We start from the raw sequence: 23,786 nt of genomic DNA, 5'->3' as shown, positions 1-23,786 counted from the left end.
CAAGCTAATAATGAACAAAAGAAAGCAGGTGTCGCTATACTAATATCAGACAAGGTAGACTTCAAAGCAAAACAGATAAAGAAAGACAAAGAGGGACAGAATATAATGATAAAAGGGACTGTCCACCAAGAAGACATAACACTTATAAATATATACGCACCCAACACAGGAGCACCAAAATTTGTAAAGCAACTCTTAATAGAACTAAAAGAAGACATCAACAACAATACAATAATAGTATGGGACCTCAACACCACATTAACACCAATGGACAGAACATCCAGACAGAAAATCAACAAGGAAATAATAGAATTAAATGAAAAATTAGACCAGATGGACTTAACAGATATATATAGAACGCTTCATCCAAAAACAGCAGGTTACACATTCTTCTCAAGTGCACATGGAACATTCTCAAGGATTGACCATATTTTGGGAAACAAAGCAAACATCAATAAATACAAGAGAGTTGAAATAATATCAAGCATCTTTTCTGATCATAATGCTATGAAACTAGAAATCAACTACAAGAAAAAAGCAGAGAAAGGTGCAAAAATGTGGAGACTAAACAACACGCTTCTGAACAATGGATCATTGAAGAAATTAAAGAAGAAATCAAATATTATCTGGAGACAAATGAAAATGAGAACACGACATACCAAATCATTTGGGATGCAGCAAAAGCAGTCCTAAGAGGGAAATTCATCGCAATACAGGCTCACCTCACTAAACAAGAAAAAGCTCACATAAGCAACCTCAAACGACACCTAACAGAACTAGAAAAAGAAGAACAAACAAAGCCCAGAATCAGTAGAAGGAGGGAAATAATAAAAATAAGAGCAGAAATAAACGATATTGAAACAAAAAAGACAATAGAAAGGATCAATGAAACAAAGAGTTGGTTCTTCGAAAGAATTAACAAAATTGACAAACCCTTAGCCAGACTCACCAAGAAAAGAAGAGAGAAATCGCAAATAAATAAAATTAGGAATGAGAGAGGAGAAATCACAACAGATACCAATGAAATACAAGAGATCATAAGAGAATACTATGAAAAACTATATGCCAACAAATTGAACAACCTGGAAGAAATGGACAAATTCCTAGACTCCTACAATCTCCCCAAACTGAATCAGGAAGAAATGGAGAATCTGAATAGGCCAATCACAAGTAAGGAAATAGAAATGGTAATCAAAAACCTCCCCAAAAATAAGAGTCCAGGACCAGACGGCTTCTCTGGAGAATTCTACCAAACATTCAAAGAAGACTTAATACCTATTCTTCTCAAACTATTCCAGAAAATTGAGAAAGATGGAGTACTCCCTAACACATTCTATGAAGCCAACATCACTCTGATCCCCAAACCTGACAAGGACAACCCAAAGAAGAAGAACTACAGGCCAATATCACTGATGAACATAGATGCAAAAATCCTCAACAAAATTTTGGCAAACCGAATACAGCAATACATCACAAAGATTATACACCATGATCAAGTGGGATTTATACCAGGGACACAGGGATGGTTCAACATCCGCAAGTCAATCAACGTGATACACTACATCAACAAAATGAAAAACAAAAACCACATGATCATCTCAATAGATGCAGAGAAAGCATTTGACAAGATCCAACACCCATTTATGATAAAAACCCTCAATAAAATGGGTATAGAAGGAAAGTACCTCAACATAATAAAGGCCATATATGACAGACCCACAGCCAACATCATACTCAATGGACAAAAACTGAAAGCCATCCCTCTGAGGACAGGAACAAGACAAGGGTGCCCACTTTCACCACTCCTATTCAACATAGTACTGGAGGTGCTGGCCAGAGCAATTCGGCAGGAAAAAGAAATAAAAGGAATCCAAATAGGCAATGAAGAAGTAAAACTCTCGCTGTTTGCAGACGACATGATCTTATATATAGAAAACCCCAAAGAATCCATAGAAAAACTATTAGAAATAATCAACAACTACAGCAAAGTAGCAGGGTATAAAATTAACGTGCATAAATCAGTAGCATTTCTATACACTAACAATGAACTAACAGAAAAAGAACTCAAGAACTCAATCCCATTCACAATCACAACGAAAAGAATAAAATACCTTGGGATAAACTTAACCAAGGAAGTGAAGGATCTATACAATGAAAACTACAAGACTTTCTTGAAAGAAATAGGCGATGACATAAAGAGATGGAAAGACATTCCTTGCACATGGATTGGAAGAATAAACATAGTTAAAATGTCCATACTACCTAAAGCAATCTACAGATTCAATGCTATCCCAATCAGAATCCCAAGAACATTCTTCACAGAAATTGCACAAACAATCCTAAAATTCATATGGGGCAACAAAAGACCGCGAATTGCTAAAGCAATCCTGAGCAAGAAAAACAAAGCCGGCGGAATCACAATCCCCGATTTCAAAACATACTACAAAGCTACAGTGATCAAAACAGCATGGTACTGGTACAAAAACAGGTCCACAGATCAATGGAACAGAATTGAAAGCCCAGAGATAAAACCACACATCTATGGACAGCTAATCTTCGACAAAGGAGCAGAGGGCCTACAATGGAGAAAAGAAAGTCTCTTCAACAAATGGTGCTGGGAAAACTGGACAGCCACATGCAAAAGATTGAAAATTGACCATTCTTTTTCACCACACACCAAAATAAACTCAAAATGGATCAAAGACCTAAAGATTAGGCCTGAGACAATAAGTCTTTTGGAAGAGAATATAGGCAGTACACTCTTTGACATCAGTTTCAAAAGAATCTTTTCGGACACTGTAACTCCTCAGTTGAGGGAAACAATAGAAAGAATAAACAAATGGGACTTCATCAGACTAAAGAGCTTCTTCAAGGCAAGGGAAAACAGGATTGAAACAAAAAAACAGCTCACTAATTGGGAAAAAATATTTACAAGCCACTTATCCGACAAAGGGTTAATCTCCATAATATACAAAGAACTCACACGGCTTAACAACAAAAAAACAAACAACCCGATCAAAAAATGGGCAGAGGACATGAACAGACATTTCTCAAAAGAAGATATGAATATGGCCAATAGACACATGAAAAGATGTTCATCATCGCTAATCATCAGGGAAATGCAAATCAAAACTACACTAAGATATCACCTTACACCCGTTAGATTGGCAAAAACATCCAAAACCAAGAGTGACAAATGTTGGAGAGGTTGTGGAGAAAGAGGAACCCTCATACACTGTTGGTGGGAATGCAAACTGGTACAGCCACTATGGAAAACAGTATGGAGATTTCTCAAAAAGTTAAAAATAGAAATACCCTATGACCCAGCCATCCCATTACTGGGTATCTATCCTAAGAACCTGATATCAGATATCTCAAGAGTCCGTTGCACCCCTATGTTCATCACAGCATTATTTACAATAGCCAAGACGTGGAACCAGCCTACATGCCCAAAAACTGATGATTGGATAAAGAAGATGTGGTATATATACACAACAGAATACTACTCAGCCATAAAAAAAGACGAAATTGGCCCATTCACAACAACGTGGATGGACCTCGAGGGCATTATGTTAAGCGAAATAAGTCAGTCAGAGAAAGACGAACTCTATATGACTCCACTCATAGGTGGAAATTAGTATATTGAGAAGGAGATCTGATCGGTGGTTACCAGGGAAAAGGGGGGGTGAGGGGAGGGTACGGAGGGGGAAGTGGTGTACCCACAACATGACTAACAAAAATGTACAACTGAAATCTCACAAGGTTGTAATCTATCATAACATTAATAAAAAAAAAATTAAATACTTTGTACATCAAAGGACACATCAACAGAGTCAAAAGGCAAACCACAGAATGGAAGAAAATATTTATAAATCATACATCTGATAAAAGAGAGTAATATCCAGAATATATAAACAAGTCCTAAAAAACTCAACACATAAATAACCCAATTAGAAAATGGGCAAAGGACTTGAATAGACATCTCTCCAAAAAAGATATACAAATGGCCAATAAATACCAGAAGATGTTCAACAGTAATCATCAGGGAAAAGCAAATCAGAATCATGAGATAGCACTTCATGCCCATTAGGATGGTTACTAAAAACAGAAAATACTAAGTGTTGGGGAGGATGTGGAGAAATTCACACCCTTATGAATTGCTAGTGGGATTGCGAAATGGTGTAGTCATTGTGGAAAACAGTGTGGCAGGTCCTCAAAAAATCAAACATGGAATTTTCACATGATACAGTGCTTCCACTTCTGAGTGTGTATATATATATATATATATATATATATATATATATATATATATATATACTTGAAAGAACATAGACTCAGATGTTTGGACTCCCATGTTCATATCAGCATTATTCACAATAGCCAAAAGATGGAAACAACCCAAATGTTTATCAGTGGGTAAACAGATAAACCAAATGTGGTATATATACATACAATGAAATATTATTCAGCCTTAAAAAGGAAGGAAATTCTGATGAACCTTGAACATAGTATGCTAAGTGAAATAAGCCAGACACAAAAGGACACGTATTGTATGATTCCACTTACATGAGTTACTTAGAGTGGTCAAAGTCATAAAAACACAAAGTAGAATGGTAGTTACTAAGAGTTGCAGAAGGCAGGGGAAATGAGGAGTTATTGTTTAATGAGTACAGAGTTTCAGTTTGGGAAGATGGAAACTTTATGGAGATGGATGGTAATGGTTCCATAATGTGAATCTACTGAATGCCATTGAACTGTACATTCTTAAATGGTTAAAATGGTATACTTTATGTTACATATTTTACAATAAAGGAGTAAAACAAAATGTGAACTCAGCAAAAAAGAATAAGAAAACAAATACAGCAACTCATAATATGGACTGACCTTTAAACAAAATGTTAGCTCAAACAAGCAAACTTTGATTCCATTTGTACAAAGCCCAAAAATACGCAAAACCAAGCATGTTCTTTAGAAATTCACACACAGTATGTATGGTTTTAAAAAAAAACACACGAGAGAATGACTACTTCAGGAGTCAGGACAGTGGTACTGTTACCTCTGGGGTGACGGAGAGGGGATATAATTTGGTAGGGGCACAAAGGTGGCTTTTAAGGTACTGATGAACTTAGGTTTCTTACGCAGTGAGTACACGGGTGTTTTAATTATTCTTGGAACTGTAATATGTTTCATATAAATCTGTATATGATATATCACAATTTTTTTAAAAGGCAAAATGAACCCCCCCCACCACCACCACCACCAGAAAAGTCAAACTTGTTTTACTTCCCAGATGGTTTATATTTTGGAGTAAGTCTGGAAAATCTAAAAGTGCCACAGTGATTACCTTTCAGTCTTCTGAGGATTTTTTTTTTTTTTTCAAAATAGCATCTATTCTGCTTTCCCTCCCAGAAGCTAAATGGTTCCACTTTATTCTCCTGGATGTTTTAAGGCTATGGACCCGAGCAGGCCTACATTATGACACTGCCTGGTAGTAACTTCTCACCATAAAACATTCACTAGATATGAGTTAAATGTCCTTATGAACTTGTTAGAAAATATCCATAAATAATGTTTATCTGGCAGATTTTTTAATGAGTTTAAAACATTATTTTGATGTAAATATGATTGTTCACAAATTAACACTATCTAACCAATAAAATTTGAGCTCATTCAGAGCCACAAATTCCAACAGAACTTTTGAATCTCTAAAAATAAAACGCAGACACACAGATAGGCACAGTATTTAATCGAAATATATTTGTCTAATATCTACAAAGTGTGAACAATTGGTCTTAAGAAAGCAGACAAAAGGCACAAAAATTAGTATTACTACAGAGAAGCATTCATGCTACTGGATTTTATAAATATTCTCATTTGAGTGGCACAGTAAAAAATAAATTAAGCATTGAACAAAAATCAAATACTTCATTTTTTTCCCTTGATTTAAATTCTAGTCATGTCTTGACCTCATTTGTAAAGGCTGGGGACTGAAATTCAACTGAAACCATGGGACACTTATGCAGGCTTTATGTATGTTTTAATCACAGTGGTTTTGTGGCAGAGTTTGGGTCACACAAGAGAGGTGCACTTAAAAAAATCCACTGGAAATTCTTTTCTCTTTCCCCAAAGTAAACATGAGATTGAGGCTGTGGTTGTACATGTTTGTATATGCATGCATGTATTTAATTTCTAAAGCCCTTTTTTCATCATAAAAGTAGTGAAGTCTCCATTGACTTGTTTTCTACCATAAAAGCAGCAGCTTCTGAAAAATGTATGACTAGTGCTTTGAGCATGAGAAATTGTCAGAAAGGTTCTGGGGCAAGTAGATGGGAGGAAAATTCCAAACTGGGCCTGGCTCTAGGTTCTCCCAGAGGTGCTCCATCCTGAAGGCTCTGGCATCAACCTTTAACTCCCCATCCAGCAGGAAATAACAGTTTATCTTTCTTGAGTATGCACAAACGAAATGTTGAAGTGGGAAGGGAGGTGGGACTCACAACAATAATTTTGAAATGATAGCCACCTATACACTTCTCCCAGGAATGAGCCATTTTCTGCCATGTGGACATCAATTGGGCCATGCCAATTCACCTTTGTTGTGACAGGAGTTGACCACATGAGAATACCTTTGTGAGTGCAAAACTTTTGGCAAAGTGAAAAATAGAAAACTTCAAACCTCATTGATAAAAAGGAGCTCATAATTACCCACTTAAATCTTGGTAAGTAGTATTTACATGTGTAATAATACTCAGCAGACGTGTATATAGTGCATGTGTGTGAACACATAGTGTGCCAAGAGCTCACACACAAACCTGTGTACACACACATGCCCGAAATGGCTCTTGAATAAATTCAATCCTCTAGCAGAGCTTGGGGGTGCATTTTTCACAGTATGTAGTTTCTCTCTTAGGTGCCATCTCTTGAGTGATATCAAGAGGTCTCAGGGAATACCAGCAGAACCTTGATACCGTACCACTTTAATTCCTAGAAAAACAGGGCTATTTCTGAAAGCTCGGCACCTCCACGCCATCAGTGTGCCTTCTAAAGGGGATTGAAGTACACCCAGCCGTCACCCTGTAAGAGAAGGAAGCAGATATTACATGGAGACCTCTGTGGGGAAAGGGGAGAAGCAAAGACAGTCCCCAGCCTCTGCTAGGTCAGAAGCCAGGTACCACGCACAGCAGTGCTCCGTCAGCATCTGTTCAGGATTTACCACCAAGATGTCCCTGCCTTGTTCCCGATATCTCACAGCCATGCCACACTGTTGGTCTCACTACCCCTCCTCTGCCCGGTTGCTCTTTAGAGCCCATAGGATCCTCACATCTTGGCATTTCAGGAGGAAACCCCATGAAATGACTGAAATAACAAAAGAAGGAGGGCTTTGTTGGTTTACATCAAGAAAGATTAGTTGGCAAAAAAAAGGTCTTTGAAACAACGGGACAGGAGAAAAAAGAGGGTGATTGGATGAAAGGTCAGGGGAGAGAAAGGGCAAGGGCCTGCAGATGCAGAATTTGCCCAAACCAGCAATTTACAGCCCACCAGCCTGGAGGTGAACGCCCAACAAAGGATCTCTTCAGTAGGTGGCTGTCACAAACAAATCAGCACACAAGAAATGACACTGATCAAGTATCTGCGAGGAAAAGGCAAGAAGCAAAATGGTCTACACACCTGGTGCTAGAGTAGAAGGAAGACAGTGAATGGAAACAATTCTGGTAGGGGATGATGTTTGTTCTTCACATATCCTCAAGCCTTCTGTTATGAACATACTGGCTTTTATGAAACCCAGGGCGCAGAACTGTATGTGTTTCTTTGTTGTCGTCATTTTGTTTTTTAACATGCAACTTAAAAAGCCAGCCAAACTAAGCTGTCTCAGAGAGACCAGGTCCCCCTCACGGCAGGATCCTTGAAGGATTTGGTGATGGTGAGTTTTATGTGTCAACGTGCCTGGCCACGGGGTGCCCAGATCACACATCATTTCTGAGTGTGTCTGTGAAGGTGTCTGCAGAGGAGCTTGGTTTTTGAATCAGTGGACTGAGTAGATTTCCCCCCACCCCAATGTGGGTGGGCATCACTCAATCTGCTGAGGACCTGGAAAAAAAAAAAAGGCGAAGGACGGAGGAATTTGCCCCTTTTTCCTGCCTCACTGCTTGAGTTGCAACATCTCATCTTCTCCTGCCTTTGCACTGAATTACACCACTGGCTTTCTGGGGTCTCCAGCTTGCAAATGGCAGATCCTGGGGCTTCTCAGCATCCATAATCTCATGAGCCAACTCCTCATAATAAATCTCTATATGTTTATATCTCCGATTGGTTCTGTTTCTGTTCTGTTTCTCTGAAGAATCCTGACTAATACAGATTCACCTCAGCTGGCGAGGCTTCCCAGGGTTCCCGCTCAGAGTATCAGAAGGACAGAGCCTCCCCAGGCGGGCTCCCTGTGTGAACCAGAATCCAACCCCAACGCCTCCGTTCAGTCCAGAGCCCTCGTTCCTGCCTCTGGGGAGGACAGCGGCTGCTTCCAGAAGTCCGCCTCAAGGGGACTGACTCACCCTGCAGCCTTCTAGCCACACAGAGTAATCCTTCCTTGTAGCAGAAGTCAGACATTAGCAGTACCTGGGCCAAAGAAAGCCCAGACATATTTCAATTGGCTTTCAGTGTTTACATTGTTTAAAATTCCTTGACACCATGCAAATATCAGATTTCTCATTAAAAAATTCAGATTTCTGGCTTCTTGTGAAGAACTGGACAATCCAAGTATGACTGCCTTGGGGTAAGTGGCATCCACCCTCTTTAGATATGGACTCGAGTCTGCTCCATCTATTTCTCTCATTGATGCTGCCAGGCTCCTGGGGGCCTGCCTTAAAAACTGTGGCTCCTACACTTCTATTATTTCCAGTTCTGTTCTCAGAATGATTCTCAATCGCTCCAAAAACAACTTCAAGAGCATAAGGGCCTCACCTGGGCACACAGTGCCTTGCCCACTTGCCTAGGGAGGTGGGGTGAACAGTCATGTGGATATTTCTGCCTTCCAATGTCACTTTCCAGGTGACAGCAGCAGCATTTTAGGCACAGGACTCATGCTGGCCTTTCCTAGCTGTCCATCCCATTTGGCCCACAGGAGGAACAGCTCTGAAAGGGTGGTTTCTCTATCAAAAAGGCTCCAGCCCACCCAGATGTGGAGATGGGCAATGAGGTGCTTCACGATTAATTTATTACTAACGGTAAAGCAGCAGGGGTTGTGAAGGTTGTGGGTTTTTTGTTTTTGTTTTAAGTAGGACAGCACCCACGTCTGCACTCCCTTTCCTTGCCGTCCCTGGCAGGCTGATGGGCTTTTCTGATGGAGGATGCCAGAGTGGAACTGTTAGGTGCTCAGTTCTGCCGTGGGAGGGCCTGGCCCAAAGCTGGAATGGAGCCAGGCTGCCCCAAACATCCCCAGGTCCTCCCTTGCCCTATCCTCTGTCATTCAAACTGCAGCATTAGCAACACATCCATCTCCCCTCACTCAGGACAGGCAGCAGAGTTACCTCCTGGATAAAATACTTGGGCTGCCATGGTGTGCGGAGGTTTTCCCGCTTCCGTTCCTCCACCCGCTGCTTCTCCTCCAGGCACCGCTTCTGCTCCGTGGCAGCGTCAACGTCCCCCAGCCGCAGGTATCGGGTCACCTCCCGCCAGAGGTTCCTGGGGATGCATGGAGGAGAGGAAATGCTCAGGTGAGGACAGCTGGCCCAAGGATGACAGTCCTCGGCAAGGAGGGGCCGGAGCAGGGATGGTGGCATCTGGGCAGGCCACCTACAGGGGCCGCTCCTTCCCAGTGCCTCAAAGACCCCAAGAGCCAGGACAGCAACCCAGGGCTGCCAGGCCCCAGCCCCAGGTCCGTGCTGCCTCCACGCTCCTCTTGTCCTGAGCAGCATGCCTCCCTCAGGGCACTGCGTGTCCAGGGGTTGAATCTAGTGGTAGGAGCAGCAGTAAGCAGCAGCACTACTACTAGAAACAGCAATAGCGGGCACTTACATGGCACTTACTATACTGCTAAGCATTTTATACATATATATTAACTCATTTAATCAGCACAACAACCCAGGGATACAGATGCTCCATCACCCCCACTTTAAAGAGGGAAAAAATAATATCCACATAAGATGAAGTGACTTGCCCAAGATCACCGAGCTGTAAAGATGAACAATGACTGCTTTCCCCCAAGGGAACTGGTATTAGGAGCTATAGACCTGGGGGCAGGGTGGGGGCAGGGGGTGGTTTATGCTGCAGGATCTGTCATCTCCCCCACCTCTACACGGAAAGGCACTCCTCCGCCTCATGCGTTCACTGTAGAAGGCAGCCTAGACTGGCTCCTGTCTGACAGGAGGCCCTGTAGCTTTCCTCCCCTGGACTATCCCCAATTCACACACATTGTTCCAGAGGGTGAGGAAGGAACCAAGGTAATGCAATTCCTCACTTAACACACCAGGACAAGTCGGGACTCCACCCAGAAGGAGCCATCAGAATTCTCAGCAGCGAGCTCTCCCTCCCCGGCTTTGAGGAAGGGCTGCCTCTGCGGCCAGGGGGACGCAAGTGCTGGGGAATTAGATCCGGCCAGCATCTGGGAATCACATCTACTCCCCTATCAGAGCGCCCTTGACCCTGTCTGTGGGAGGGCCTTGCATAGTGGGGAGCCTTGAGTGTTGGCGTGATCAGGCTGAAGAAGGGCAGGGGGCTGCCAGCAAAGTGGGGACACCGAGCAGCCCTTCTGAGGGGCATCAGAATCAAGGAACTGACGAGGGTCAAGCTCCTGCTGCAAGATCAGCCTGCCCATTGGACCAGCCCCAAGTCCAACCATACGGAGACCCAGGGACAGCAATGCTCTGGTTCCCATTTTACAGCAGGAGAAACTTCTGGAACTGGGATACAAGGCCAGGTCTGACCAGCCTCACAGACCTTGCTCTTTCTCTGTGCCCTGATATCTGACTTAAGAGGGAAAAACAACTCGCGAAACAGTGCAGTGAGTTGAAGGAAGGAAACAGTGAGGGGCTGGAACAAATCTCATCACCTCCACCCTCAACATACATCCCGTGCTGAGGGAGGGGCTGGGCACAAGGACATCCTGGGTAGGGGGTGCTCTCAAGGGCAGGGCCTCCCATGATAAGTCTTATCATTAGCTAGTGGCCTCAAGTTTAGAGGGCAGAACCCCAAGGACTGCAGAGGGGGTGGTGAGACAAGATCTGGACCCAGACAAAGGGCTCTGCCTAGACACACACAGGGACCCAACCAACAGAGCCATCTGAAGGTGCGGGGTAGTGGGGTGGGGCTGGGGGCTCATGTGGGGAAGACTCTGAACTTCAAGCCAAAAGAAAAAGCAGACAGGACAGGAGTCTTCAGAGGGCGGAGGAGTGGGAGCAAGTCAGTGAGAAAAGAAAGCCAAGGGAAGGCCCTGCTGAGAAGGGGCGGTCAGCATGGCAAAGGGCCGGGGAGTGGTTGAGGCAGGGCATGGCTGGCATCACTGGGAACTGGCTCTGACTTTACCCACGGGGGCACCAGGGCTCTGGTCAAGGCAGGATGGCCACTCAGACCAAGCTATGGGCATCATGAGCTAATTTACAGGAGTGGGCAGATGATAAAATATTTTCACTCCTCTCCTAATGGGGCAGTGGTTACCTTCCAAGGGAGCTAGTTCGAGCCTGGAGGCTTCACCACGGCCAGAGCCCTCATGAGGGCTGAGACGCCTGTTCTAACCACTGGCCCACCTAGCCATACAAATGGTCTCTCCTTTGCCTCTGCAGGTAAGGCCCAGTGGGGTGAGAAGGCTCAGGTGCTCTGAGCAGAAAGAGAGCCTCTGGACCAGCCACTCCAGCTCTCAGGGCTGGTTCCTCTCTGGAGAACGGAGTGGGCTAGGCTCGGTTTCCCCACAGCCCAGCTCCATGTTTCAGTCAGGTCCACATATGAAGACAGAAGAGGTAATATTCCTCTCTCTTACTGTGGTATCAGACTCCATCCTTGCTCCAGGCTAACTTCTGAGTCGCCATGGGCTAACTGAGTAACTGAGGCAGCAGAGAGAGTCTCAATGAGGAGCAGCTCAGCTACTCTGATATCCTTGGAGGAAGAGCACGAGGTAATCACAATTTCGTTCTCAACAGCCAAACCAGAAACAAGTCTGCCATGAGATGAACCACAGGGCTCCTGACTCTGGGAAGGCGTCATCAGAGGCCGTGTAGGCAAGAGGATGGGTTTCTTTCCTATTGCAGCCCGTGCCTTGTCCCGCTATCACCACCCAATCGGCTGGGCTGAAAAAGCCAGTGGGTGAAAGTTCATGCCCTCCATTTGGACACAAAGAAGGTTACACTCACTGTCCTCAAATAAACAGACTAACAAGGAGGAATGTACTAATCCTACAACACAGCAAAGGCTCCAGGGACACGGAAGCCCCGTGGTTACTAAACGTGTGTAGAATAATGCATTATTTCTACACACCATTGTATCCCAGCTGTGCTTCCACATAACAAGCGCTTCTTCTATCTGGTTACATACTCTTCTTGTGATGCCTGTCCTCTCACAGAATCACCTGTCATTTCATTTTAAGCCCACATCTCCTTTCTAAAGAGCAGCACGCTTTTAGATAAGGGCAGGGGTCAGCACACATTTTCTGTAAAGGGCCAGATAGTAAACATTTTAGGCTTTGCAGGCCGATGGTCTCGGTCGCAACCACTTAACCGCCATCGTGGCAGGAAGGCAGTTCCTGTGTAAACGAATGGTCACAGCCGTGTTCCCACAAAACTTCACGAACCGAGCCATGGGCTGGATTAGGCCAGGGGCCATCGTCTGCTGACCTCCTGGATTAAAAGGCGAAGACGGCATATTCCAAGCAGCTTCCGAAGCTCGTGTGCCTGTGTGAACATCACTGGGAGTGGCTGCAGCAATTCACGGCACAGAGCCAACACTCTCACTGAGTGGACACGCCACAATTTACCTAACCATCTTCCCATCGCTGGACAGTGAGGTGGTTTCTTTTTCTTTCGTTTGTTTGTTTGGTTTTCTTTTTAAAAAACTACCCAATTTTATATTTAAAATTTTTTCTGAATTTAAGAATTTTCCCTTAGAATAGATTCCCAGAAGAGGAATACAAGATTCAAGTGAAATCATGAACGTAAAGCTACTGATCCATGCAGCTGAACTGTACACCTTCCTACTGTTAAGCAGAGGGTGTAGAGTGTCCATTTTATCACACGCTTGCCAGCACTGAAATTTTGTTTAATATGTTGCTAATCTGGTAAGAAAAAAAAAGTATCTCATTGGATCACTGCATAATTCTTTGATTACTAGCTACTCTCGGTACATAACTTTGCAATTAAGCAACAGAACAGTTGAGTTGACAACCTCTTTTAGCACAGGCATTAAAAGTCTGCTGTAGGGGCCGGCCCCACAGCCAAGTGGTTAAGTTCGCGTGCTCAGCTTTGGTGGCCCAGGGTTTCACTGGTTTGGATCCTGGGCGTGCAGACCTAGCATCGCTCCTCAAGCCATGCTGAGGCGGCGTCCCACATAGCACAACTAGAAGGACCTGCAACTAGAACATACAACTATGCACTGGGGGCGCTTCGGGGAGAAGAAGAAAGAAAAAAAAGAAAGTGTGCTATAGACCGTCTTCCCACGCCATCCCATAAATGCAGAATAACTAGACCGAAAGCTTCAAAGGGTCTACTCCTAAGAGACACCAGTGGAAAATTCAAGTATCTAAAGCAGCCAGAAGAACATGATTCCTAGCCCATTTCCACTTGCTGAGCATTCAAAGGCTTCCTCTCTGGTTCCTTAGGTCAAGTGCTGAGGCCAGCGAAGTTGGAGAGAAGCACACGGCCTGATTCCCACCTGGACTCCATGGGCCCCTGCTTCTCCAGGGGTCTGATCTTCTTCGGGTACACTGGCAATGTGGTTGTATCGATGACTTTGGTTTCTCCGTTGTTGTAGGTGAACTCTAAGGTACCGTTCCACTCCCCGTGGGCCTTACAAACGATGGTGTTGGTTGGGTTGTGCTTCACTTCTGCTGTGACCCTGAATTAACAAATAAGTCAAAAGAAATCGCTTTGTGAGATTATCAAACAGAGACTGACCTCAAAAGCTGTACTCACATTTAGAGACTTTTTTTATGGGATGACAGGGAAGAGGGATTGGGTTTTTTGCTATTTTGCTCAAAGACTAGCTCTTAAAATGTGATCTAACATCCTTGAACAGAAAAAGAAAGCACTGCTGGAACAAAATGGTGAGATCTGAGTCAAGTCTGTAGATTAGTTGACAGTAATGCAGCAATGTTAATTTATTAGTTTTGATAAACATGCAAAGGTTATATAAAATGTTATTATTGGGGTGGAGATCAAGCCTTTCAGTAGAGACAAAATATACCCTTCTCCTTCCCAAAATAGCATCTAATAGTGCTACTTGTTTTGGTGAGGAAGATTGGCCCTGAGCTAATATCTGTGCCAATCTTCCTCCACTTCTGTATGTGGGTTGCCACCACAGTATGGCTGACAAGTGGTGTAGGTCCACGCCCAGGATCTGAACCTGCAAACCTGGGCCGCCGAAGCAGAGCATGCCAAACTTAATCATTATGCCACCAGGCCAGATCCCTAATAGTGCTACATGTTAACCACCAAAGGAGCATAGGGAGGGTAGGGATACTTTTTCAACCCTTAAACAAGGTCGATTCAGCCTGTGGGTCAAATCAGGCTGCCTTTGGGAAGGCTGCCCCAAAGCAGCCAAGTGTAGGAACTAAGCTCCTCTCTTCTAACAGGCCAGCTCAGCTTGAATTTAGAGTTTTCAAACACAGCCTTGGAAGCTTTTCCCTGAGCCTGAACAGGCCACGGTTCCTAGGTGGCAAGGCAAAGGCTCACGGGCAGCCTCAGGAATCTTCTGGCTGCACACAGTGGAAGGGTGTTTAGGGCGTGCTGGTAAAGGTTTAACAGCTGGCTCTCCAGGAGGGAAAACACCTGACTTGTAGCACCTGCCAATTTCTGCAGTGGCAAACCACTGCCGATTTCAAGCTACCCAAGTGGTACAAGGGACTGTGGGGCTGGAGAGAAATGCACACAATTCTGTAGCCAGTGTGTGTGGCTCCAAAATGGCCTCTGAGGGCGTCCACTGTCCTGGGCGACACTCTGATACCTTCACATGAACAGTACAGGAAAACACTTTCCAAGAAAAAGGGCAAAGATGGGAGCCGGCTTATATGGAGATCTGCTCCGAAGGAGGAAGTTCTGTAACTGTCGCAATCAAAACAACTTTACGCATCCCTCAAACAGCAGACTTCTCCTTCGATTTCTTAGGATTGGGCTGCCCCAGCTTCTAAAAGGAAAAAAAAAGTCCTGATCTCACAGAAGACAGGGGATTCAGGACACTTAATGGAACCAACTTAACATGAAATGGGGAGCTCTCGGGCAGTGCCCGAGCTCACAGATCAAACTGCTTCCCTACAGAGAAACAGGCTGTGGCCTCAGAAGGGAAAGTTTATTGTCACAAATGGAAAAGCCTTTTGTTCTCTGGTGTGTGTTCTGCAAATACGTCGTTTAGACTGGGGGGGGGGGGGGGGTGCTCAAAAAAACTGCCACGTGAGGGGGAAAAAGGAGGCGCCTCTTCTGAAAAAGATCTGTACCTTTATCTTGATTTTCAACTCATCCCGTGGCTGGAACCCAATCTTCTAATGGAGAAAAGAAACTCAGAGCATCATAATAAGACAAAGATGGAGCCTTCCTGGCCTCCTCCTACCTGTGGACTTTCCCTCCGTAAAAAGGCTTCGTGTGGAATGTCACCGTGGCCGAGTACCCGGTCTTGGCGCAGCTGATGCTGACTTTTCCACCTAGCTCCACCCAGGGGATGGTGAGAATGGAGCGGGCGTAGGCACTAGGCAGGGTGAACACATACTCCTCCCCGTGTTCCAGGAGCCTCAGCACACCTCCAGGGAGAGAGGAGGGAAGGGTTAGGTACACAGACATGAGAAAAAGGCAGCTGGGGATCAAAAGACAAAGAAAGATGAGAAACCAAACCACCTCCTGCGATGGATGCCGTGTCTCCCACCTTTGCAAAGGTCAGTCACTCATTCACCATGTGCTTATTTACTGTGTGCTCTGCTGTGTGCCAGGCACTGGGCAAGGCACTAGGAATACAAGGGTGAACGAGACACACCCACTTTCTGCCCTCAAGGAGCACAAGAGAAAGGAGGATACTAATTAATCACCTGGCAAACACAAAATTCTAACTGTGATGAGGACGGGAGGGAGAGGTACCCAGTGCCTTGGAACCCTCCAACAGGAGTTGAGCTGGAAACAGAAATTTCCCTAAGGAAGGGACACTTGATCTGGATAAGCAGTTGAGTAGGTCAAGAGGGGAGGGAACAGTCCTCTAGGCACAGGGAAGAGTATGTGCAAAGGCTCTGTGGTGAGGAGCCTGGTAAGCACGAAGGGGCTGAGAAAAGGGCCCTTATACAGAAATGGAGGTAGTGTGTACAGGCGTGAAGGCTGGCCAGGTCAGTGGGGGCCAGATCTTGTCTTTTAAACTTCGAAAAAGCACGTTAAGGAGTTTTCCCTTTATCCTGGGAGCAACGAAAACAACCTCAATGGTTCTCATGAAATGGGAGAAATCAGACAGCACAGCTGCTATCGGCAGGCTCGGGCAGACGCATGCCATGAGCAGGAGCTGGACAGAGCCCACGCACCTAGAGGTTCTCCATCCTAGGATCCAAGCCTTATGCCTAGGGAGGTCTTAATTCTCTTCAAACAATGCAAAATTTGTGGGTTTGTCTATTTTTCTAGGGAAAAGGGCCACCCCCCAAAACGCATAGACTCCCAGGGTGCTGTACAGTTTGTGCACTGCACACAGGTGCCCATCGAGGGCTGAAATCCAGCCCTGGCTTCGGCTAGTCTGGCTGGGCACCCACAGGGCTGCCTCTGTGCCGAGAGGCTGCATTTTGCTTCACAGAGAGGCCCTGAGAACCAGGCTATGGGCTAAGATTTGTTCTGCTACAGCATCGTCTTAGCATCCCATTCCAGCGCTGGGGCTCAGCTCCCTGAATAACTCTACTCTGGCTCCTTCTGGCCTGGTGATGATCCAGGGTCCTGTGAGCCTCAGGAAGGAAACTTCTGTCCTTTGGCCAGACAGGGGAGACCAGAGGTGGTTAGTGGTGTTCCCTCCCCAGGCTCCGGGTTCCTCCGGTGCAGAGAGTGAGGAGTGGGGTCAACAGGACCCACATATGGCACCTTCTGGCTGCCAGGCGTTCCTGGGGGCTTCACACGCATTCCCTCCCTCAGCTTTACAACCTCTCTCTGTGGCAATAATTACTACTGTCTTGCAATAAGGATGAGAAAATAAACTCAGGTTAAGTAACTGGCTGGTTACTACTTCTCTCTTAGGCTGGACAAGCATCTAAATCACTCAGAGCTGGGACTTGCCCAGGAGAGAGATGAGTGTGTGTGTGTGTGTCTTTTAATACTGATGAGCTCCTGGGGATCTGAGGAGAGACGGCACTAAACGGCACAGAGGAGTCAGGAATGCTGAGTCTCTAAAGTCAAGAAGAAGATGGGTTTAACTATAACTCCATTTACCCCTGAAAATCCCTTTCATCAGCACGTGCTACCGTCTGTAGATAACACACTGGGCTTAACTGAGAGTGAGGTTGCTGGTCCTGACAAGTCCAGGAAAGGCAGCTCTGCCCTCCTCAGAAACACACGACTGGTCTGTAAACCCGGGGGATGTGCCCGCATGTGTATAGCGGAGTTGATCACTCCCAGGGGAAGGATGCTCACACACGTGGGGACAGGCAGGAGCTGAGACCAGCAAGGAGAAATGGATTTGTGGGTCACACACGATCACATGGTCAGCAGTGGAGGGTGGATATCACATTTAAATCTTTCTCTCCCTGGCCAGGAACGTAACTGAATATGTGTGACATAAACGTACAAACAGCATGACTCCACTACAGCATATATACTGAACCTCAGAACAGACTGACCCCCTCTACTTCCCCAGCTTTCATCATTGCAGTAACCCATCCTCCTACAAGGAAAGCCCCGGGCCACCTCATGCTCCCACTCTGACACTCGTCTCTCCTCCTATGCCTCAGAGATGAGAAACACCCCAGATGACCCGTGAGGCCCTGGCCTCCACAGGCACATGAGGGAGGACCATCGCGTGCCTGGGAGGAGAATTAGACTTTAGTATCTCAATCCTTATAGTTTCCGATCAGGACCCTGGGAGGAGCATGGTCAGTCTGATAGAATTCTGTTTCAAAGCTGACTTTGTGTCTGACTTCCCTGAATTAGGTTGCTCAGGAAGACAGCCCAAAGCAGGTGGAAAATTGCAGCTAATGGCAAACCAAGGTATGACACCAACAGTCAAGAAGAACCGGAAGTGAAAGCTGACGAGAGGGACGTCACCTCAGATTTCTCTCTCTGCCCCAGTTCTATTCACAAGCCTCCGGTTCCTCGAGTGCCAGCCCCATTCTCATAGTCTCGGAGCCTGTGGCAGCTGGGAGATGCCCCTGGGACCCTGTAGAAGAGGCTGGCAGACCCTCAGTCACCCTGCCTTCAAGGCCCCGGAGAAGCTTCCCTAGCCCCCAACCCTGCCCTCCATGCTAACAGACTCCTTGGTAGTAAACCCGTTCCAGGTGGTCAATATGTCTGCCCGAAAGCACCGCCTCGCCCTGATGTCTGTGGCGTCCTGATTTGGTGGTTAGTCCTTCCAGTCACTAACTGAGGGTACCTGGGGGACTCGCCCACTGGCACGTCTTGCCAGCAGCCTCTCTCTTCAGAACAGGACCACACACAGCCATGAGCTCCCCATGCTAAGCCTTCCTGGTCTCGTTCACAAACATCAGCTTCGTGAGGTAGGACCGTACACTGACATTTTCTTTGCAATGTATTTACACAGAGAACATGTCACAGGTTTTTTTAGAGACTCAGATGAGATCTTAGAGGATCCTTCCAAGTCCTCTGTCACTCACTAGCCTGGTGACCTTACCTTCTTGGCGCCTCAGTTTTCTCATCTGTGACACAGGGGTAGTGGTGTCTGTCCCTCACAGGGCTGTGGTAAGGATGAGAAGGCAGTTCTAAAACTCAGCTGAAAGTACGCAGCCTGATACACTGCCAGAATCCGGAAAGTTCTATGTTCTAACTGCCCCTCGCTCTCCAAAGCAGCTCTCTCGATGGGTGTGAATCCTTAACAGTGGCATTTCCACTTGGGAATAGAGAGGAAATGACAAAGTCTGGTGGTAGGTCATGCACATGAGGGATGAAGAGACAGGTGGGAGGTATCTGCCTCCCACTCATCTCTAGAAAAGTCTCTCTCAAACCAACGTGAAATTTCCCTCCAGCTCACAGAAATCATGTGAGTCCCAAGCTCGGCTGGTCTGGGGGCCCTGGCGACACCACACTCCTTGGGCTCTTTTCTGAAAATCTATACATGTGGGCTTACTCAGTAAATCACCTGTAATTGTGCCTTCTCAGTACTAACTCTTTTTTTCAGAGTTGCATAAAAAAAAAAATCTGTCCCTAATAGGAATAAAAGACTATACTCTAACTGGACTTACCAACAGAGTCACAAATTAATCAGCCTCAGAGCCGCGAGAAGCGGGAAAACGCCAAAGAATCCATCTCTCCACGCCGCGCTTAGTCCTCAGGCGGGGAGATTTTGGTTTTAAATCCCGCAAATTGACTTACCAATAAACAGAAGGCAAAGCACTAAAACTGTCAAAGTGATACATTTAAAACAATTTCGCATGTGTTCTCAATCTAAGGAACCAAAACATTCCGTTAGGACATTTACTCCCGGAAAGCACAGAATCACAGCAAGTGACACTGGGGACCTGGGCCCGCAGGCACTGGCAGCACCGGCACTCATCAGCACCGAGCAAACGGGTCAGTTCTCTTCCTAGAACGAATTGCCTTTGCCCCCAGACTTGATTAAGGGGCTGTGCCGTATAGTGGGCGCCGGTTCTGGAGATTGGGGGGAAGCGGGCTGCAAGAGTAGTTGAACGCCCCTCGGCTCCCCAGCAGAGTGAGCAGGGGTGAGCAGTGGAGGGAATAAGTGAGGAAAAGAAGAATAACCTGCCTCCCCGTGCCCCGCCCCTCAAAGGAGCTCTGAGTGCAGGAACCAGACGTTTTGCTTGAAAGTTTGGGGAATTTTAGAAGTATTTTGCGTGAAAAGTAAGATCATTTGTGTTACAGAGCTCACATTTCATCGACATGAAAGAAAGGGGGCCGTAGCAATGAAGGGACTTTGGCAGACAGAAGGCCTCACAAGAATGAACCAGTGGTCCCGACTCTTCCCAGGTCTGCCCACATCGGGCATCCAGCGGGTTGGTGGCCAGGAAACCCTATGTCCTGGGAACGGCCTTCCATAGTCTCTCTCCCGAATTTTCTTTCTGACTTCCGCACTCTGAGGAGCTCTAAGTAGAATTTTCAAGCAGGTAGAAAAGGTGAGAGCAGCGAATTCTAACGCTGCTTCAGGGGATGGCTCCAGCGGAGGCCCCGGGAGAGGGTGTCCCCTGGCCTCCCTCCCACAGCAGGAAGAGCTCCTGGGCATCCGAGCGTGCCCCACCGCCACCAGTCGGGGACAGGGAGCCAAGACCCTGAGACAGCAGAGGCCCACCCTGCAGAGACAGACCCTCAACAACAAGAGACAGCGAAGGTGTCAGTTAACCCCGGGGAGACGGTGGGGGAGGCAGCAGGGAAGGAGCCCAGGCCTGTCCAGTAAAGTTCCAGAGCAGACGAAGGGCCGGCAGCGCATTCTGCAGGGCTAAGCAAGGAGCCCGGAAGAGGGGTGCTTCAGTGGGAGACACAAGACACAAGAGGGGGCTGACGGGATGGACCAGGGCACAGAGAATGGACGCAAGCGGGCAGATGAGCAAAGTGTGCTGGGAGGGAAGAGCCAGCATAAAGATGTGGTTACACAGGCAGCACTGGCACACACCCACCCCCTCACCACAGCCCACTCCTGGGAGGTGGTTGGGGGTTGGGGCGTCCACCACATATGGTAAGAGAAGGAAGCGTCACCGAGGCCAGGCAGAGACAGAGCTTCTCTGATTGAAGAATTCCCTAAATCATTAGAAACGGATGTGTAAATCTTCATCTTTATAAAAAATTTCCAGATATTTGTCTAATGTCAAGAATCCCTGCTTAAGGGCCCGGAGACTGGGAAGACCCCACTCTATCCTCTCATTTAAGGACCTGTGATTTTCCCACGCCTTGACGAGTGGCAGCCAGCGTTTCTGCCGAGCGGGGGGAGTCCCCAGAAAGGAACTTGAATAAACATTTTCTGGGTACCGGAGAAGGCATTTGGTTTTAACAGAAGATATTATATTCACCAAGCACTTATTTTGGCCAAAGATTTAAAGTAACAGAAAGAGAGAGAGAGAGAGAGCTGCAGTGAGTGAGTGAGTGAGTGAGTGAGTGTGAGTGTGAGTGAGTGAGTGAGTGAGTGTGTGTGTGTGTGTGTGTCTTTGGGAGGGAAGAAGAGAAAAGAAACAACTTGTGTGCCTACCTCTAGCTTTGCCACTGGGCCCTCCCCGCTCCACCTTCAGTCTCTTCTTCACACAGCAGCCATGGGGCTGCCCCTAAAACCGTGTCACCCTCCACTAACTCCCACTCTCACTCAAGAGTAAAAGCCAAGTCCTTCCAGGACCCACCCCAAAGCAGCCCTCGCGATCTGGCCCCTTCTCTCTGATCTCGTCTCCTCCACTCGCTCACTCTGCTCCAGTCCCACTGGCCTCTGTGCTGCTCCTAGAACACCCCAGCCACACGCTCCTGTCTCAAGGTATTGGAAACTGCTGCTCCGTTTGGCTTACTCTCTCTCACCTCCGTCAAGCCTTTACTCAAGTGCTCCATTCTCACTGAGGTCCGGCCTATTAAAAACTGCCACATCCCCGCCAGCCCTCCACTCTATCATCCTGTCCTGCTTTGTCTCCTTAGCACCAGCCAGCATCTATCACATGCTTGTGTCTTGTTTTGACTCGTCCATTAGAACGTCACCTCCACAAGGGCAGGGACATCTGTCTGTCCAGGTCACTGCTGCATGCCCAGCACCAAGAATGTGCTGTTCACATCACAAATGAATGGATGCATGATAAACAAATGAATAAGCCCATGGACTGAGGGGAGCCACCCCCCTCAGATAAGGAAGTAAACACACTGAAAACAGTATGTCTACAGAACGTGCAGGGGATCGACTCACACGGGCGGTGAGGCCAAACGCACGGGGGGAACCGGCCCAACACTCTGCCTTCTCCAGCAAACAAACATACTTCATCTTCAAATGACTTGTCATGTGGGAAATTTAGAAGAAGTAATAAAATTAAGCAGAATGAGAAGAGTCTCCTGAATGCCAATTTTGTTTTTAAACAAAGGAGAAGACTTTACCATTACGTACAAACCTCATGGCATTAGGTGGGCCTTTGGCAACCTACAGAAACACAGAGCCCCCGGATAAGTCAAAATCGAGAGAATGCCACTCCCATTTCTTATTACAAACTCAAACGTACGCATCAGCGCAAACAGAAACCTCCCACATGGGCTCCTTAGCAATCCTCTGCCTTGCATTGCTCTCCCTGCCTTCAGCAGGGAGAGCTACCGGGGAGTTCGAACCCAAGCTCTGAGTTCACGGCACTGCAGGAGGCCTTGTTGGGACCTCCCACGTGGCTTTAACCCAGCAGTGGTGCATGGGGGCAGCTCCCTGTCGCAGGCTCTGAAGAGAAGGACGGGTTGAGAGAAACAAGTCGCTGGGATCAGAAGAGAGGCCTGCAAGGATACACCCAAACTCATTCTCCCCCTCCCCCTCCGAAAGCAAACCTGAATCGGGTGTCTTCTCAGCTTCAGGGAGACAGCCCTCAACAGCCCTGGCTCTGCCCCTAAGGGACCCTAAAGCCCTTCGGCCGCCCACCACCTCTCTCCTGGTCCTCCACCTGCTGCTCACCCCACCTCCTCTATATTCCTGATCGTGGCCTCCTGTGACTCCTAGATCCTCGCTGATTCTGCTTTCTCATCCACAGATGAGAGACACGTCGATGACATATGGTCCCTGCCTCGGCAAGCCAGGCACCTTCCTGCAGCCCTCCTCACCGGGCTGTGGTGAGGGGAGGATGTATGTGGTCAGGTGTTATACACGCAACTGTGGGCAAGTTGCTTCCCTCAGGCTCCTCTTCTGTAAGGCGCGGGGCAGCTGAACTCACAAGAGGTTTGCTAAACATTTTGAAGCAACTGAACCCTCTTGCAAACGAACTCACAGGGAAGTCCAACAGGTAAACAGCTAAGAGTGGAGATGCTCAGGTTGCAGTGGGGCTGGGAGAGAGCCCCACCACTCACTCCCTTCACGCACCTCAGGGCCTGAGCCCTCCGTGGAGCCCTGGGATGTCTATGGCACGCCTGGAAACCCTGGGGCTTGAGAGATGGACAAACCTTCTTTCAGCTACAAGATTTCATGGTCCTGTGATCGCAGGTAACAACTCCTCCTTAAGAAGAAAGCTACTTCTGACTAGTAGTCTTGTGGAATTTTCCAGATAGGAAATGGTTGCAATGTTGCACTCCCACAAAAAAGTATATAAGGGGGAAATGATATTCATTATTGGTGTGGTTTATTTAAAGAGGAATGTGTCCACCCCTCCCTCTACACACACACAACCCATCCCCATCTAGATCATGGAGAAAGCCTAAAACTAGGTGGCCCAAGGTCAACCTGGTGACAGGTGAGTCCCTGGCCTCCCTCGCAAACTGATGAATCTCCTTTGGGTGAATTTCTTGAACCTGACTGATCATTGAGAGGAAGGCGCAGTC

At 46.8% G+C, this 23,786-nt stretch overlaps 1 protein-coding gene across 4 annotated transcripts in view; it reads right to left on the bottom strand.

The window, feature by feature from the left end:
* Positions 1–5,729: 5,729 nt before the first annotated feature.
* OSBPL10 (oxysterol binding protein like 10) overlaps positions 5,730–23,786 on the bottom strand; it is a 285,389-nt gene continuing 267,332 nt past the window's right edge. For all 4 annotated transcript variants that reach the window (XM_023620803.2, XM_023620804.2, XM_023620805.2 and 1 more), the window contains 4 exons: positions 15,736–15,922; positions 13,846–14,028; positions 9,519–9,672; positions 5,730–7,071 (listed from right to left, as the gene is read on the bottom strand). In XM_023620803.2, the coding sequence (XP_023476571.1) occupies positions 7,039–7,071; positions 9,519–9,672; positions 13,846–14,028; positions 15,736–15,922 (557 nt within the window). In that variant the 3' untranslated portion in view covers positions 5,730–7,038. The remainder of the gene's footprint in view (positions 7,072–9,518; positions 9,673–13,845; positions 14,029–15,735; positions 15,923–23,786) is intronic.

This window comes from Equus caballus, chromosome 16, assembly GCF_041296265.1.
Source record: "Equus caballus isolate H_3958 breed thoroughbred chromosome 16, TB-T2T, whole genome shotgun sequence".
Lineage (NCBI taxonomy): Eukaryota > Metazoa > Chordata > Mammalia > Perissodactyla > Equidae > Equus > Equus caballus.
Note: the sequence above shows the minus strand (reverse complement) of the source record. Positions and strands in the feature narration are given on the sequence as shown.